The sequence below is a fragment of the Chiloscyllium plagiosum genome, unplaced genomic scaffold (genome assembly GCF_037043375.1).
Source record: "Chiloscyllium plagiosum isolate Xiang-an unplaced genomic scaffold, Cpla_swu_hap1 HiC_scaffold_19, whole genome shotgun sequence".
Lineage (NCBI taxonomy): Eukaryota > Metazoa > Chordata > Chondrichthyes > Orectolobiformes > Hemiscylliidae > Chiloscyllium > Chiloscyllium plagiosum.
This window is the reverse complement of record NW_028270157.1, coordinates 28,438,900-28,455,640: the sequence shown is the minus strand read 5'-3', so window position 1 is coordinate 28,455,640 and position 16,741 is coordinate 28,438,900. Positions and strand designations below refer to the sequence as shown.

Below are 16,741 nucleotides of genomic sequence, written 5' to 3'. Positions count from 1 at the left end.
TAAAGTTAAATGAAAAAGAGCAATTGCATCAATTAAAACAATTTGCCACAATTTTATAAAATCAATGACTGAACCTGGATCTACTACACATTTCTGGTCTTCATGTTCTCAAAAAAGGATGTTGAGGAGAAGATGTAAGAAAGATTTACAATAACACCAGAGGTTAAAGACTGAACACTGGAGAGACTGAAAGATGGGGCTCTTGACTGAATGATGATCTTGTTGATGTCTTACAAGTTTAGGCATGGAGAAAATATTTCCATTTGTGATGTAGGGCTGTAAATATATGATCATCAATAAATGTAATGTGAAATTGGGTAGTAACTTCCTTATCCAGAGGATGGCAAGAATGTGCAGTGTGGAACTCACTATCACAAGGAGTAGTTGAGAAGAATCACATTGATGCATTTCAGGGACAGCTAGATAAACACACAAAGGAGAAATGTAGAGGAGATTATGCTGATAGCTTTAGATAAAGAAGGATAAGAATTCTTGTGGGAAGGAGATTTGTGTGAAGGATAGACATCAGCATAGACCAGTAGGACCAAATGGACTATTCATGTGCTGTAAGATGTAGGTAAATTTAGCATTTTAAAAGCAATCATTACACAGCATACTACTTTTCACATATTGGTGATCGTGAGTGTTTGCACTACAGGAATAAATCCTTTCAATAACTGCATGGAATAATAAAAACTGTTTATTCTTCTACACTGATTTATTTCAACAGCAAGTTTTGATCACTATAATTATGTTCGACAGTCATTTTATACTGTTAGAGTTGTATAAATTTACTATACATTCACAATACCTGTTAAACCATGTTATCAATTAATGGGTTACCAGCTCCTCTTTAAAATTATATATATAAAGCTTTGCTTCATCACTCATTGTCCCCAAACATTTCCTCTCACTAAAAAAGCAATTTTCCCCTTTCAAAATAGAGGAATAGCTATTTCATTTTGCAACCTATTTTATCTATCTCTGGTTGCTTTCCATATATGGCACTCGCACAAAATCTGCAGAACAGGACCATCATATCTTAATGGGCATTTGTTACATATTAATCTCCATAACTTCAATATTGCTTGTAACAAAAACTTATCTAATTATTTAATGAAAGAATTAGCAAATACAGTACCATCATTATCTCCTTGCTATTAAAATAATAAGAAAATAAAACTTTTTTTTTTAAACTTCTATAACCGATATATACATAGAACTGGGGTCACATTACTTGGATTCCCAGATTTAAGTTTCCTTTAAATCTTCTTCGTCCAAAGTAAAGAGCTTTGATTTTGCAAGATTCTTTTGAAAGTACCTGAAGGGAACAGATAACTGAAGTACACAAACCACAGAAAAGGCAAATGTAGCCTCAACTCCGTACTGTATCAGGCAAAAGTGAAGATTGCAGACGCTGGAGATTAGAGTCAAGTGTGTGGTGCTGGAAAAGCACAGCAGGGCAGGCAGCATCTGAGGAGCAGGAGGATCTACGTTTTGGGTTTTGTCTGAAACATAGATCCTCCTACTTCTCGGATGCTGCCTGATCTGCTGTGCTTTTCCAGCACCACACACTCGACTCTTGTACTGTATCAGTTGATCTCAAGTGGACTATCAACATGGGCATGACTTTTTTTCCCATTTTCCCTTCTCTAAGCCAGCACAATCACTCATGGTTGATTAATATTCGATGATCCTAGCTGGAAATGTAAATGCAGGGACATTTGTGAAGGGCAGTATGGAGTTCAGTGGTGATGTATCTCCAGTCCAATATACAACTAAACTCATATGAAAAATGGAACAGTTGAGCAATGTACTAAGAGGGTTCTTTGATGGAAATCAATGCCTCTGCATTCAGGGGAAAATATATAGAGAGAAGGAAAAGTAGTTCAACACTAATGCGATACATGAAAAAAAGGGGCACTTACCCATTTTCTAGGTCTACCCCTAGGTCGTTTCTCACCAGAGGACTCAGCTTTCTAACAAAAGAATTGGAAAACTATGTTACCTCCATATTCTGAAGTCCTAACACAATCTCATACATAAGTTGACATGTCTTTATTATAAACATAAAACTTTTGATTATTCTATTAAACTTGTGTGCGCTCACAACTCAATTTCACCAATTCCTAACAAATGGCTTATTAATTGATCAGGCCACTAAATTTAGCAAAAGAAAAGGAACTGTATAATAACTCATTTCCTACAGTAACTATGTTTACAGTCTACTTTTGAGCTATTTTCAGGCACAAACAACACACAGACCCCCTATGCAACAAGGCACACTTGATGCTGTATTTATACACTGTACACTAAAACGTATACACTGTACACTAAAAAATGTTGTATTGCTGATCAAAGAGGGGTGAAACGTTAGTTGAAATTGCATCCAATGTCTTTTATTATGCAATAGGCTAAATTGCTCAGAAGTAATTTTACTTTTAAAATTAAGGAGGAAAAAAATCATTGGCCCCAAATTATCATTCTTATAGTCAGTAAGTTAATAAGATAAATTCAGCTAGTGATTAATTTTCACAGTCCAACCCAAAGATGTCTACAAAAATATGGATCTTCGAAACAAGTCTCAACTTAAATTATTGACAATTAACATTTGGATTTGCAAGTTACCTGAACTCCAGGGTTATTAAAGTACTTGAAATAAGGAGACAATTGATATGGGAGCTGAACCAAGAAAGGTGGAGCTTTGAGCTGTACTTTTGTATGTTGCTATGTTGGGCGCAAAGGAAATTAGACCTGTGCAGTTGAAGGCAATTAACAAGACAAGGCCTGTTTAAATAATTTAATGGATATAAAGTATTCCTTAGGCACCCATCCTTTGTTGAGTAATAACGTAAGTGTAACAAATATAAACCCTGGAAAAGATATCTGACCTTTCAAAATGATACTGTTAGACATCAAGATAGACTGTGTCAAAGGTTCAGGTCGAGGGATTAATTGATGATGTACAGGACAGATAGCTATTGCAGAGATTATGTAATACCATCAGAGCGGTACATGGATTTAAATTTTACCAAGGTGGTCAAAAATCAAAGGGAAGAACTTGAGTTGAGTTATTAAATACAGTGTTAAAGAAAAATGGACTTGAAAACATTATAGGACAAAAATAATTTTCAATATTTCAGCTTTTGAAATTTTTAACTCTGCCTTTTATTTTATTCGGTTTGGAAGTTATTTGCTATTGTTATCATTTTTAAAAGGTGATGCTTAACCAAAAGAACATTGTGCCAAATTTCTAATCTAGAAAACCAAAAGCAAAAAAAAACAATCACAATATCTTCCAATACAGCGCCTAATTTCAGTTATTCCTTTTATCTTTTAATTATTAAACTAATCACTGTAATAGCCTTTTATCAGCAAAGGTAACACAAGAATGACACATTTCAGAAAAATCAGTGTTGTAGTTAATGTATTGCTGTCAAATTCTTGTCATGTTTTATACTACAGGTCTCCTAATAAATGTTTTTTAAAGCATATACCCTAATGGACAAAGTCTCAAAAACGAGATTTCTCTAAGCTTTCTTTGAAATTTCCCACTTTTCCATTTCACTTATAGGAATTGTCACAATGAGACATACAGATCAATACCCCATTTTGCTCTTTTAATTTATAAACTTTAAGTATTTCAAGAGAAGACTCAATCTGAAGAACTCTTCAGGCGTCCTAATTTCTGGGGACAGGAGTTTTATGTAGACATCAATGGAATAACATTTTCAGGATGAATTAGCCAAACATTGACCATAGTTGCAAGAGATTTTCAGTGTATTAGAAAATTTGCACACCTGTTTTATCTTAAAAAGCTTCAAACAAAACAATCAAAAACCATCATCAACCCCCAAAGTTTGCAGAACTTTACTTCCATGTCAATATTTAACGAGATGAACATGCTCTTATGATTTTTGGAATTAACAAGTCTATTTTGGAAAAGCACAAATTTAATCTTAGTACTCTTGATCAAAACTCTTCTGATCTATATTTTTCCCTCAAACTCAGAATAAATTTTGCGCAATTATAACATTTCTGTTAACATTAAAACAAACTTTGGCAAATATTTGTTGCCATAGAACTGCTCGTCAATATGCACCACATGGATTTTGCAATAAATTGAGTACTGAGAACTTTAACTTTTATTCTGCTAACATTTCAAATCGATAAAGAACAGAATTAGAGGTTTTTTTGAATGTTCAAATAATCATTGTTTTCAACCTAGCCATGCCCAAATTTAAATTTAATAAAGTGCCAAACATATGTGTAGAAAAACCACAAAATATTGCTCATTAACATTTGATAATAGCGATTCAACATATTGAAATTTTAAGACAAAAGCATAGGTCAAGCAACGATAAGTCAGAGGTTTCTTCAGATGGAATTAAGTATGATGGCATCATTAAATGTTGATAATTAGTACTACACATTCTACGGTAAAATATAACAAGAGAAAAGTCTCTCCTTCTCAAAACTACTTAACTTCCTCAGACTAAAGCAGAAAATGATCCTTCCTATAGGAAGCGGTCATGGTCTCAACACTTTAAACCTGGACTCTACTCTGACACAGCAGGAAATGTGATTCAAACAACACAAATGACTAAAATGGTGTAAATCCTCTGATAATCGGGATGAATGATGGAACTCATTTGTAAACTGGATTCTGATGAATGATTGAACTAGTTTGTGAAGTCGTCTTCTAAGTGCGGTTAATGTTCAGAAATGTTTCCACGTTAATCTCACCTTTTGAGCTGCTTTGGAGGGACCCTTGTTTTTGCTTCCTTTTGGTCTTCCCCTCGGTCGTTTAGGCGTAGGTGGTCCAGTCGGTTCCTATAATTTAATATGGAACAGTGACCAGTTAAGGGCAGATTTACGGAACTTTAGACTTCAATGCATTAAATTCTTTAGAAAAAGTGCACAAACAGAACCTCAAGCTCAATGTATAAAGTTGGGTCTTGGTGACATTCTGCAGTTTGCTTGGATTTATTGGAATCATGTTATCATTTTGGAAAATATTGAATGAGATACTGGGTCATTTTTAGCTGATAACTTTTTTAAAAAAGTTTTCCCAAAGTTTTAGTAATCCCAAAGTATCATTTGACTTTCTGAAGCCCTTGTTGTTATTATGAATCTTCACTATACCAATTGCAATTTAAGAAGTCTAATTGTATTATTGGCAAAATAGATGCGACCGGCATACAATATGCACTGGACTTGACCAAATATGGCAAACTTTTAATCGTTTAAAGCTTGTGAGGGGGAAAGTTATTGTTTTTAGGTTCATTGAAATCCACTCCAAATTTTCTAACAACGTGCGTTCTTTTGAAAACTGAATGATGTGCTGTGACCATTTACCAAACTAATAGTGTTGGGGGGGGGGGGGGGATATCCAGAGTCAACAGGCAATCGCCATTCAAACTGAAGACATTCAAACTTTTAGCAAACAGATCCAATGAAAAACTTGCTGGTTGAATGGGCTCAGGTTCTTAAATAACCATGTCTCGAAACAAGCGCGTTTCAACTTCGATTCCCAAATCTTGGAGGAGGGGGGGGGGGGGGAGTAACACAAACTTGTGCGCTTGGCAAGCTGTATTTTCAACCATTCGGAGACATTTAATAAAAAGCGAACGTGTCAAATCCAAACGGAAGGAAAAGTCTGTGCAGATATTTGTTTGCTTTTTAAATAAACCACTGCCCCGCAGATTCATGATCCGGGCACACACCATATTATTAAATAGCCTTGTAGGATGTCTTGCTTAGAATATAAAGCAAGAAAGAGGCAAAAAATTTGGGATCACTGAATCAATTCGGACGCGTGCAAAATCAGTTATTTCACTTGCACAGAGTGATGCATGAGCAAATAGCAATGACTGTGCCCAACACTGTATGGGGGGGGGGGGGGGAGAGAAAGCGCCTCTGTTTTGTAGATAATCTGGAATTACCGCATTTACATTACATAACGTCCATTACTACGGTCCTGAAAGTGACCAGAATTTTGGGGGGGGGGGGGGGGGGGATGATAATCTCATGCACTTTTCAACGCTGGAACAATGCAGGGATTTTTAAACAGCGCACAGTGCTGGAGATTTTCATCAAAACTATGGGAAAATAAACCTTTACTGCAGCCACGTAGAGAGAGAGAGAGAGGGAGGGAGGGCGAGTGTGTGTCCCACAAGACATCAAATTAGGCGGGATTTTCGGATCACATTTTTTAAATGGGTGCAACTTAAAAAACACAAACGAAATAGCCGGGAGTCCCAGAAGTCTTGGAAGCCGCGAATATGCGACAGATAGCTCCGGTAACCGAGTATCATTCAGTTTATTGCAACCCCTTTTGAACGCTGTGTTCTATTATTGATATCACTGGCAGCGTTTAACGTTACCGTCACCCGGAGATCATTGTTTGAAAGCGCTTCCGAACCTCCCATCACTGAGCGTCCCCATCGCTAACACTGGCTTCCAGCAGGCTGAGCAGCATTTACTGAAGCCACAGGATTGTGAATACAAGAGGGTGGCAGTTTACAAACAGCACACACAACCCAACGCACAAAAACCTAAATTGTCCCATTCAGTTAAAATAAAAATTTAGTTTACCGAAAACGAAATAAACGCATGATACTGACTTGCTGCTGTTTCTTGGGTCTTCCCCGACCTCTCTTCTGCGGTGTCTCTGCAGGTTGTTCCGGGGGAGTCGATGACTGGCTCGGTCCTTCACCTCCTGTACTCATTGTGGCTTCTGACACTCCTGGCTCTTTCCAACAGGTTAACACCAAGAAGCAGAAACACCGGACGTCCTGCTGTTGAATGTGATGAGGAGGAGGCAAAAAAAAAGAAATGGAGGCAGGGAATGATGGGGGGGGGGGGGGGGGGGGGGGGTGAGATGGGGGGAATAAACTAGGGCAACAAAGTCCAGGATGCTACGAAAAAGATGCGCTCGTTCTTGAGGTGGGTACCGCTGTTGGGGCTTTTGTTTCTTTTAAATACCCTTCTGTCGTTGTAATTTGAATGGGAGTTAGGAATGAACCGAGCCAGTTATAATCTACCGGCAATGAAATAGGTGTACTATAGTTTGCTGCCAAGTTTACAAATAATGACCATACTTTATATAAACCAACACACGGAGGGGAGAGAGAGAGCGCGCAGCCGGTGTGGAAGAGTTTCAATTAAAGGAAAGGAATTACTAGGGGCTATAATTCCCGTCCAGCCCTCGAAATGAGAATGAGTTTTTTAAAAAAAACACCTTTCCCCGTGGTTGGAATAGAAAAGCAGGGAAATGTTTGGGGGAGGGGACGGTGGGGTTGAGAAGGGGAGGGGGCTGGGGGATGAAGAAAACGAAACGATCGGCTCGGACAAGAGCCAGATAAAACATTAGGACTTTGGTGGGGGGGGGGGGTAGAGCCTGCAGTCAAGGGAGCTCACGTGTCTCAGACTCGGGCACTCAGTAATAAAGCTTCCTGTGAATGGCTGGAATCCAGCAGGTTATTTCAATACACACCGTGTGAGCAACACAGCAACATTCCGAGGCTAGGAGTGCTTACGAGGTGCTCCCACTTTCTCTCTGAGGCATAGCGGAGCACCTCATCCATGAAGGTATCGGTAGCCGAACTGCAACTCCCTCCCCCCACTTCATTGTAGTCTGCTGCTGAGTAAGTCAGCACTGGGCCCTGCTAATCGCTGTACAAAGGGCAAATGTGGGGGGTGGTGGTGAAGAAGCGTCTCTCTCTCTCCCAATTTAAAACCAGCTTGGTATAGGAAATTGGCAAAAATAAATGGTCCACATTTTACACTGAGAAATCTGCTAATTTCACTCTTCCCCCCCCCCCTTTGCTGTGTATTTTTAAATAAAAGATGTCTTTAAGATACTACTTTCACGAGCAAGATGTAAGATTCCGAATTGCAACAGGGGTTGGTGGATTATTTTGAACGATTAAGCGCACACACAGCTTGCACAAGAGCAAGGAACATCTTCGCTTGCAGTGTGCGCCTCTCCGTAGAAGCTGCATGTGCTTTCTCGACCTCCAACAGCCAAGCGCGCCTTTGATGTGCGCCGCTCAACGACATAAAGTGAGATCAATTACAGAGGAACAACAGTGACAAAGAATTCCCTGCTTTACGTGCAGGCAGTTTCCCACGATCGCCGAGTCAGTTCTGAACAAGGAATTTAGATTTCTCCCTGTCCTCTCTTGTCTGCCACACAATAGGGAGAGAGAGAGAGAGAGAGACATGAATTTCTGTGCTGGGTAGTGGTGGTATTGGGGGGGAGACAGGAACAAGTTTACAGTATGTGAACTTTACGCGTTGATTGTTGCAAAAAGTAAACGCGTTTCGCAATTTGCACTCGGCTGAGAGAGCAGCAAGTTTTTTTTAAAAAGAAAGGTTAAGTAACTTTGAAAAGAAACTGCAGTGCCAACCTACCCCCCCCCAAAAAAAAACACATCTACGCGGTTAATCTGTCATTCGCAGATCAACTTCATTCACAAAAAAACCCAGCAATGGGGACCCCCAAGATGCAGGACGGGAAAGTTTGCCCGCCCGTCTGCTGTGGACTCCTCCCCCTGTAGACTGCATGGCGTCAGGTCTTGAAACGAATGAAATGATCATGCTAAAAAAAAACCTAATCAATAGTCATTGCCGTAAATTACTGCAGGAAGTGCTAAAAAAAACACAAATTCCTGAAAGAAGACCGATTGCAACCTCAGGCATGTAGGGCTCGGGAAAACGACAATGGGTAATCCATATATATATATATATATATGTGTGTGTGTTCTCCCCAGTTCGGAAATAAAAATATTTGCAATTGGAGTGTTTCGGTGGGGAAGCTTCAGTTCACCTCCGCCCTTACCACTGACGCATTAAATGACTCCCTATCCCTGTTTGATCGCTCTGATTAGTTAAATCCAAATTACCTGGGTATGGAAATACAAACTTTTAGAAGTGTGATCTATTGCCTGGTGGTCAATGGGGTTTCGAAATGAATCCGCAGTTTGCAACATGACTGCTGGAAATGAACAGTTGATTTGGGGGGGTGGGATGGGGGAATTGAGAGTGGGAGTTAAGCCACAGTTTAAAACCCTGAAGTTGGGCGGCTGCCCGAGAGTGGTGGGTTGTTGCCTTCATTTCTGTCAGGGATGGTGGAGTATGCTGTCACATTAAATGTGTTTATATCCTGTGTTTTCGCTCCGTAGGGATGCCGAGGGAATGTCAGCATAGGCTGTGTAACAGGGGGAAGGAGGATTTGGAAGCATGGTGTACCACAGGCATAGACACTGAAAGATGGGACCACACCAATGGTAAGCAACCTTCCCCCACCCTAACACACCTCAAAAAAAATGTTTGGCGTTACACGTAATTCCTGAAGGATTTTAACATTATATTATTAAGCTCTTTCACACGTATATATGTGTGTGTATGCTATCATACACACATATAAGCAGTTTTCTTTTCTAGACATCCAATTCCCGATTTTTAAAATATCATTGCAAACAAAAAAGCCACTTCTTTTCTCAATCAAATCTCACTCATTCACAAAGTCTTGGCCTCTCAGCTGGTACTGTAACGGCTTGCCCCCATCCCCCAGTCTTCAAAGCACGTTGCTGACCTGGAACACGTTTTACCTCATGGTAGAAACAAAGACAAAGGCACAGTTTAGCTCCTCGCGCTTACAATTAGCCTAAGAATTTATCTGTAAACATACAAACGTGGTTCTCTCTCGGGTGCAAATCTGCAGACGCATTGGGGAAGTGAATGGGTGGTGTGTGTATTTGCTGGGGTGGGGAGGATGCTATTGGACCAGGGATGAGGGGCACTGTTTTTTTTAAAGTTGCAAGTGTGCCTGCTTTTATTTCCGTCAATGGTAGTCTGAAGCATTTTGTTTTTATCTGATGAAGAAACAACCCGAGGGATGAACAAAAGAAACCACACACGGATTTACACAAAGCACAATGGGACCATCTACACACATTACCCGAGAGCCAGGGAGGAGCCAACGTGTTCGAGAAAATTGTCGCTCAGATGGAACTTCTAACCCTGAACTTTTTGTTTGCATTGTCAACTAACTTATTTGTTCGTAAACAAACCCATACTGAACGTTCCCCCCCCCCCCCATTCTCCTTCTTCCTTGCTTCAATTTCTTATATTTCCTCATCGTAATGGAGTGATTTATATACATGCACGTTTTCATTAATCCATTTTTAATTTTTTAAAGTTACCCAGCAACTACCGTGCTCGATTAAGATTGCCCGTTTCAAATTGACATTGTTATTCATTTTTCATTTCGCCAATGGATGGTGTGAATTTTAATAACAGTACGGAAAATGCAACTTTGGACTTCTTTTTCAAAACGAAAACATTGATGTCTGATGGCGATGTGTTTTTATGGCCATAATCATTTCGAAATTGAATTAAAATTAATAATCGTAATTAGTAACCCCCTCCTTTGCAGAACTTTGTGCATGTTAAAACCATCAACAACCAATAAATATACCATTCTTTCAATACGGCTCGGCTTCCTTTGCAAAAAAAACCTCCACGTGGTATGTTTTTAAAATCATAATGTATTGCTACAAAGACATTTTTTCAGAGTCCCTGGAGAGAAGGCCGTGGACAAAAACCTTAGTATGTCTAATAATGCTCTTGTTGTTTTGAGAGTTCCCGTTTCTTAAAGATCTTTTCGGGACTCAGGAGAAAGGGAAGGAAAAATGCTCCAGTAGCGATTTTTTTTTGTAATTGTGAAATTGGCTTGAAAAATTCGCCAAATGAATTGTTCACCTTTAATATGCTCAAAGATTGCCTGTAATTAGACATGTAACCGGACTGCTTTTCAGTTTATTTTGCAAAGATCCTTTTTTAATATCAATACCTATATCAATCAATCTATAGATAGCTTTTCCTGTAGGTACAGTTTATTGTGCATGCACACGTATCTTCTTGTGCTGCAATTGCTGCCCTTTATAATTAACCATAGTAGTAGGGTCAGTTCCATTTAAGTGAATATTTATGTTAACTGAATAGAAATTGGGGAAGCTCGTTTTCTGCCTAAGTCTGTTTTCTTAAAAAAAGTTAAATGAATTCCTTTATTTCAAACAGAGTTTGCATTGTGAGTATTCTGAAAGTAAGAAAAATAAAACAAAACGGTGTAAATGTTTCCTATTTTATAAACCTATTGCTGTCAAACATGGAGGAAAATTATTGCATTTGAACATGGATTTTAATGTGGGTTTCTGCTGTGTAAATAAATTGCCCCGTGCAAATCGAATTCATAGACTTGTTCTCTATCCCCTGTATACTTTGCAGCCTCATACTTGAATTTGTTGTCAATTTCCATGTAACTCAAAGTTACATTACTGGTGTAAGTGAGGGAAACACATTTCTTAATTTGATTGGAGTGCAGCTCCCTTTGGCTGGTGGTTTCTAGGGTATAATATAAATGATTTGAACAGGTACATTACAATGGCAGAAATACTAATAAAAGATTGGCGAAACTAATAACTAGCAATCCCCAGTCATACTCTAACTTGACAAAATTATAGTGATTGACTGGTAACTTGATATGATCCGGTAAAAGCATTGAATTAGGATAGACACGCATGTGAATGCAGCATCATTTCCAGTTTGCTCAAATTGACAGTGAATGAATGTGATTTTGTATTGCAAATGTGGGTAAAGGAATAACCTGTGAGTGAGCGCTGAGTGTTACAAAGTTTCCTGTAGCAACTCAGCTAGTTACCCTTAATTCCACAACTCTTGTTCAACTCGCGATTAGACAACAAATAGATAACCCATTTATATTTCTCTGCCATAACTCCAAGAAGTCCTAGTAACTCTGCTCAGTTCCTAATGGCTGCAATTCCAATCACCCATCTCAGCTGCTGGCTCAGGTTGAACTTAATGGGATACAATACCAGAGACCTCTGTAATCCAGTGCCAGAGACCTCTGTAATCCAGTGCACATATTTAAATCCCACATCTTACCTTACATCTAGAAGGTCTATTTCTGGCTTAGCAATACCACATGCTTTTGACTGTCCTTACGCCTTTCCCAATTGGAATTCTCATCAATCCCATCATTACCTCTAGATTCGATTTCTTTGTTTTCTCCAGCTCCATCACACATCACTTTCTCCAAGATTATGTTGTTTTCATTCATGCTGTGCCCGGATCTTTCATCATTACTATTCCCAACACTTTAGAACTTTATCCCGATTTGCAATCTCATTCATAATCATTTTGTCTCATGCTGTGTGTTTCAGGCTACAGCATTTGGTTTTCTGAAACTGGCCTACAAGTATACCTTTTTCTTCTGCTTCATTGTGATCTTTTTGGTATTGCGCTGTTAAATGTGTTTCTCAAATGAAATGTTTTGCTCCATCTCTCCTAAATTTGCAAACCCTGTAAAATTTGATCTCATGGTTATATCTTTGCATAATTGTTCTGTGCACCCATGTTTGGATTGTGTTCTCTCCCCCACCTTGACACCATTAAGCACTATTGAATTGAACGTGCTGTAAAAGTGCAAATTGCATTTATGTTTCCTTTAAATAGCTGGGCTAGCGTTAATGTAAACCTCAGATATTTGAATGTAAGGCACTTTATGTTGTCTAATTATTTTGCTGCTGTCTGCAAAGAACTATTTTGTACATCGCTTGTTTGTGCTGACAAATACAGAGAATCAGCTGCTGCATCAACAGACATGAGAATGACCATGTACCCATATTTATTTTCTTGAATCTGAGCATTTTAATTATCAAAATAATAACATTGTTTGCATGGTCATCACTCTGCAACATAATATAGACACACATCTTTAGATTTTTATAGTAGCTGTTGAAGAATATTATTCAGTGCTTGCCAGTCACCACATTTTGTTAGTGGTAGGCACATGGAAAAAATATTCTATTGAAGAATATCTGTAGTTACACTATTACAATTTGAACATTGAATAGCTGTGTGAACCCAAAATAGGACAGTTTACACTGCATATTTCTGGAGAGGCATAGATATTCCCATTGTTAAATTCGTACTATGAAGCTGATAATATAAAACATTGCAGAATCAAGATGAAAATGGTTGTGTTTATTTGTAAGTGCACATCAGCCAATACGACAGATTAAAATGGTTCAATCAAATGGAATTTTCACACTCTTTCATATTATTGAAAACAAATTGGATACTTTTGGGTTTATTTGTAGAGCTTTCTATTTTATATATCGAAACATTTCTTAAGCATTTTTGATAATTATTTCTGGCCTTTTGAAACAAGGTAAAAAGTGATAAGGAGGAGAAAGCAATAAGATAAAACAATTATGTTACTCTTTTTTAAGTGAGAAAAAATATGAAACTCCAATTACTTAATCCTCTCCTACAGTTGGTTTTGGTTTATTAAACAATTTTAAAGCCTTTTCCTTATATATCTTATGCATTGCAACTTTCTATTTTCTCCCTGTGGTCATCGCAAGTGACTATACTTCAGAAAAGATTGATGAGACCACAGATTTTAGTTCACAACTAAAGAGACCAATAGAGATCATTCTGCTATAATGCGCGTTCTGTTAACACAAATTCACTATAACACAATTGATGAATTGAGGACACTGTTTCCAAAGCGCCAAGCTTTAAAGTGTGTATTGGTTATAATGTGATTCCGGCCCCATTAGTTTAAATGGTGCTGCTGTTACATGATTTTCTTATAGCATGGAATTGAACAAGAATGCAACGACCGCATTATAGCAGAACTGACTGTATGTAAATTGCAAAACGTCAGTGTCATAGAAACTTGTCAGAGACTGAATGCAAGTTTGCTCACCAAGTAATACAATTATCTAAGCTGTGAAAATCTAACTATCCAGTTTGAACGGTTGCATAGTTCACAATGTATAAACATTGTTACACCAATTATGAAGCTAAAAACATGATAAATAAATAACCTGTGTAAGCACTTAATTTTAGATAACAAAAAGCTCAGCAATAAAAGCCTGCGATTTCTAAATTGACTAAGTTTAGAAAGTGAGGACTGCAGATGCTGGAGATCAGAGCTGAAAAATATGTTGCTGGAAAAGCGCAGCAGGTCAGGCAGCATCAAAGGAGCAGGAGAATCAATGTTTCGGGCATAAGCCCATCTTCTTTCCTGAAGAAGGGCTTATGCCTGAAACATCGATTATCCTGCTCCTTTGATGCTGCCTGACCTGCTGCGCTTTTCCAGCAACACATTTTTCAGTTTTAAAGTTTAGGAACAGTAATTGATTCTTAGGGTTCCACAGCAAAGTACACTAAATCGAGAGTTGAAGTTTTTGCTTAGAAATATGGCAGTATCCTTTCAGATAGATTATTTTCAGGGAATTCAATTTTTCAATCTCATAAAAAAGATGAGAAAATAATTATTTTGCCTCCCTTAATGTTAAGTTCTACTTTTCATTAGTTCGTGGCAAGAGTGAATGAACTGGTAATTTTCATTTATGCTAATTTGGGATGTTAGACCAGGTATAATTTTCTGCCTCTTTAGCCTGTGGTGTCTTTGATTGCAACTGATCATTCTAAATTTACAACTGTTTATTATATTCAATACCTTAGGAAATGTGTTTTGTAAAAGCACTATAATGGGAGAATATAGTTTACAACTATATTGGTGCTACCTTTTGTAGCTTTGAATATATAGTGATAAGACCTATCTTTTCAACAGTGTTTCTGAATTAGAAAGCATTTATTAAATAATTTATGATAGGAATGATTAAGTTAGTGGGCAGCACGGTTGCTCAGGAGTTAGCACTGCTGCCTCACAGCACCAGGGACCCAGGTTCGATTCCAGCCTTGGGCGACTGTCTGTGTGGAGTTTGCACGTTTTCCCCATGTCTGCGTGGGTTTCCTCCGGATGCTCTGGTTTCCTCCCACAGTCCAAAGATGTGCAGGTCAGGTGAATTGGCCATGCTAAATTGCCCATAGTGTTAAGTGCATTAGTCAGAGGGAAATGGGTCTGGGTGGGTTACTCTTCGGAGTGTCGGTGTACTGTTGGGAATCTAATCTTATTCTCTACAACTGAGTTATCAGGCTTAATCCAATCCAATGTCTATTAGATTGAAACAGCATATCTGGATGCTGGGGAGAGGGTGGGGTTGCAGTGGGTAGTGATTACATAACTTGTGGAAATTCCTATTTCTGGCAGCGACAGGGATCTGAGAATATCTTTTCTGTCAAACACAAATAAATTAAAGACATGAATTAATGATTAATCAAGAAAACATCTTTATTAACTAGTGAAATTCTAGCAGCTTTTATGCTTTAAATGCTTTGAAGAAATAGTAAAAACAACTTATTGTCACCTTTTGATAACACTTCAAAACAGATATTCAAAGATAAAGTATCTTAGCAAATGTTCTCAGAATACATGGCCTGATGTAAACAATTGAAAACGTTGCAGAATCTGTTCTTGTGAACAGAATCCAATAGCTTTACACTGAAACTTCCCTGCAAATGGCAAGTCATTTTAGGTGCACAATTGCACAAAAATGTTAGGTTCTAAAGTCAATTAGTGTCAAGACCTCTGCTGGGAACTCGCTCATAAATACAACAAGGTGAAATAGTTAGCATTTCATGGACAATTAAAAAATTTTATATAGGATGTACGACAACAAGCCAATCATACACATTACTGCATCCATCAATCTCGATTATACATATTTCTGTGGTATATTCTTCAATAATCTGCTGTGGGGAAAAAACTAGAATAAAAGGAAAGTGTTGTGATGCTGGAGACCTGAAATAAAAAGTCAGAAAGTGCTGGAGAAACTCAGTAAGTTTGGCAGCATCTGTGGTAAGAGAAACAAAGTTAAAGTTTTATGTCTGAAATGACCTCTTCAGAACTATGTTTTATATATGTATATGTTTTATAGATACATATGTGCAATATAAATGTGTCTGACTCTGTACCTAAAATGAGTGAAAATGTCTTCATTAAGGCTATTGTGCATCTTTAGAATTGGATGTGCAGTGTTTGAGTATATTGAGCTTTTGGATATATTCAGAGCTAAAATCGCGAGATTATAGGGACATGAATGGATTAAACAGGAAAGTGAAATTGAGGTCAAGGTTCAATTTGGCTTGAGAGGCCATTTACCCAACTACTATTCCACTATCGTATGTAATTATAAGGATTTGAACTAATAAAGGAAAGAGAAACAGTTGACAGTGATTAGGGTTCAAACTGGAAGTGAAGGAATATTAAGTGGTGATGATAATGAAAAAGTAAAGAAATAGTGGAGACGTTAGGACCAAAGTTTGAAGGAAAGCTTGAGTGATGGGAAAGGTGATGAGGTGGAGCAACAAAGGCCTCCAGGTCACAGGATCCGGATGCACAACTTATCCCTGACGATCCATATTTAGCTTCTACTGCTTGCAATTGTGCACCGACCTGGAATGCAAAAGGGGAAATGTGTCAGTAAATGTGTATGTTTCACATGGATGTGGTCCAGTGCTTTTTGCCATTCTGCTAATCCACAGTGCTGTAAGGAAGGGGCTTCAGGAGTTTGACTCAACAGCTGTGAAGAACAGCGATATAATCCCAAATCAGGAATATGTGTGGCTTGGAGGTCAACTTGTACATGGTGATGTTCCCATTCTCGGCTGCCCCGTCCATCAAATGGTAAGCAGTAGGTTTGGAAAGTGATGACGAGGGGGCCTTGGTAGGTTATTGCGGTGCATCCTTGTAGATGACACACCATACTAATACTGTGGATCAGGAACAGGTGTC

General features: G+C 38.3%; 1 protein-coding gene and 1 long non-coding RNA gene across 3 annotated transcripts in view; one reads left to right on the top strand and one right to left on the bottom strand.

Moving 5' to 3' along the window:
• Positions 1-6,849, bottom strand: part of hmga2 (high mobility group AT-hook 2) — a 161,231-nt gene extending 154,382 nt beyond the window's left edge. The window contains exons 1-3 of the mRNA XM_043709651.2: positions 6,627-6,849; positions 4,747-4,833; positions 1,929-1,979 (exon numbers count right to left, since the gene is read on the bottom strand). Coding sequence (XP_043565586.2) covers positions 1,929-1,979; positions 4,747-4,833; positions 6,627-6,731 — 243 coding nt within the window. The 5' untranslated portion in view covers positions 6,732-6,849. The remainder of the gene's footprint in view (positions 1-1,928; positions 1,980-4,746; positions 4,834-6,626) is intronic.
• Positions 6,850-7,450: 601 nt separating this feature from the next.
• Positions 7,451-13,132, top strand: LOC148146742 (uncharacterized). Of its 2 annotated transcripts, none has more exons than XR_015760419.1 (3): positions 7,451-7,593; positions 9,189-9,293; positions 9,891-13,132. It is a non-coding gene; the product is annotated as an uncharacterized LOC148146742 (long non-coding RNA). The 2 variants fall into 2 exon arrangements; XR_015760418.1 differs by lacking the exon at positions 7,451-7,593 and adding an exon at positions 8,575-8,731.
• Positions 13,133-16,741: the final 3,609 nt, after the last annotated feature.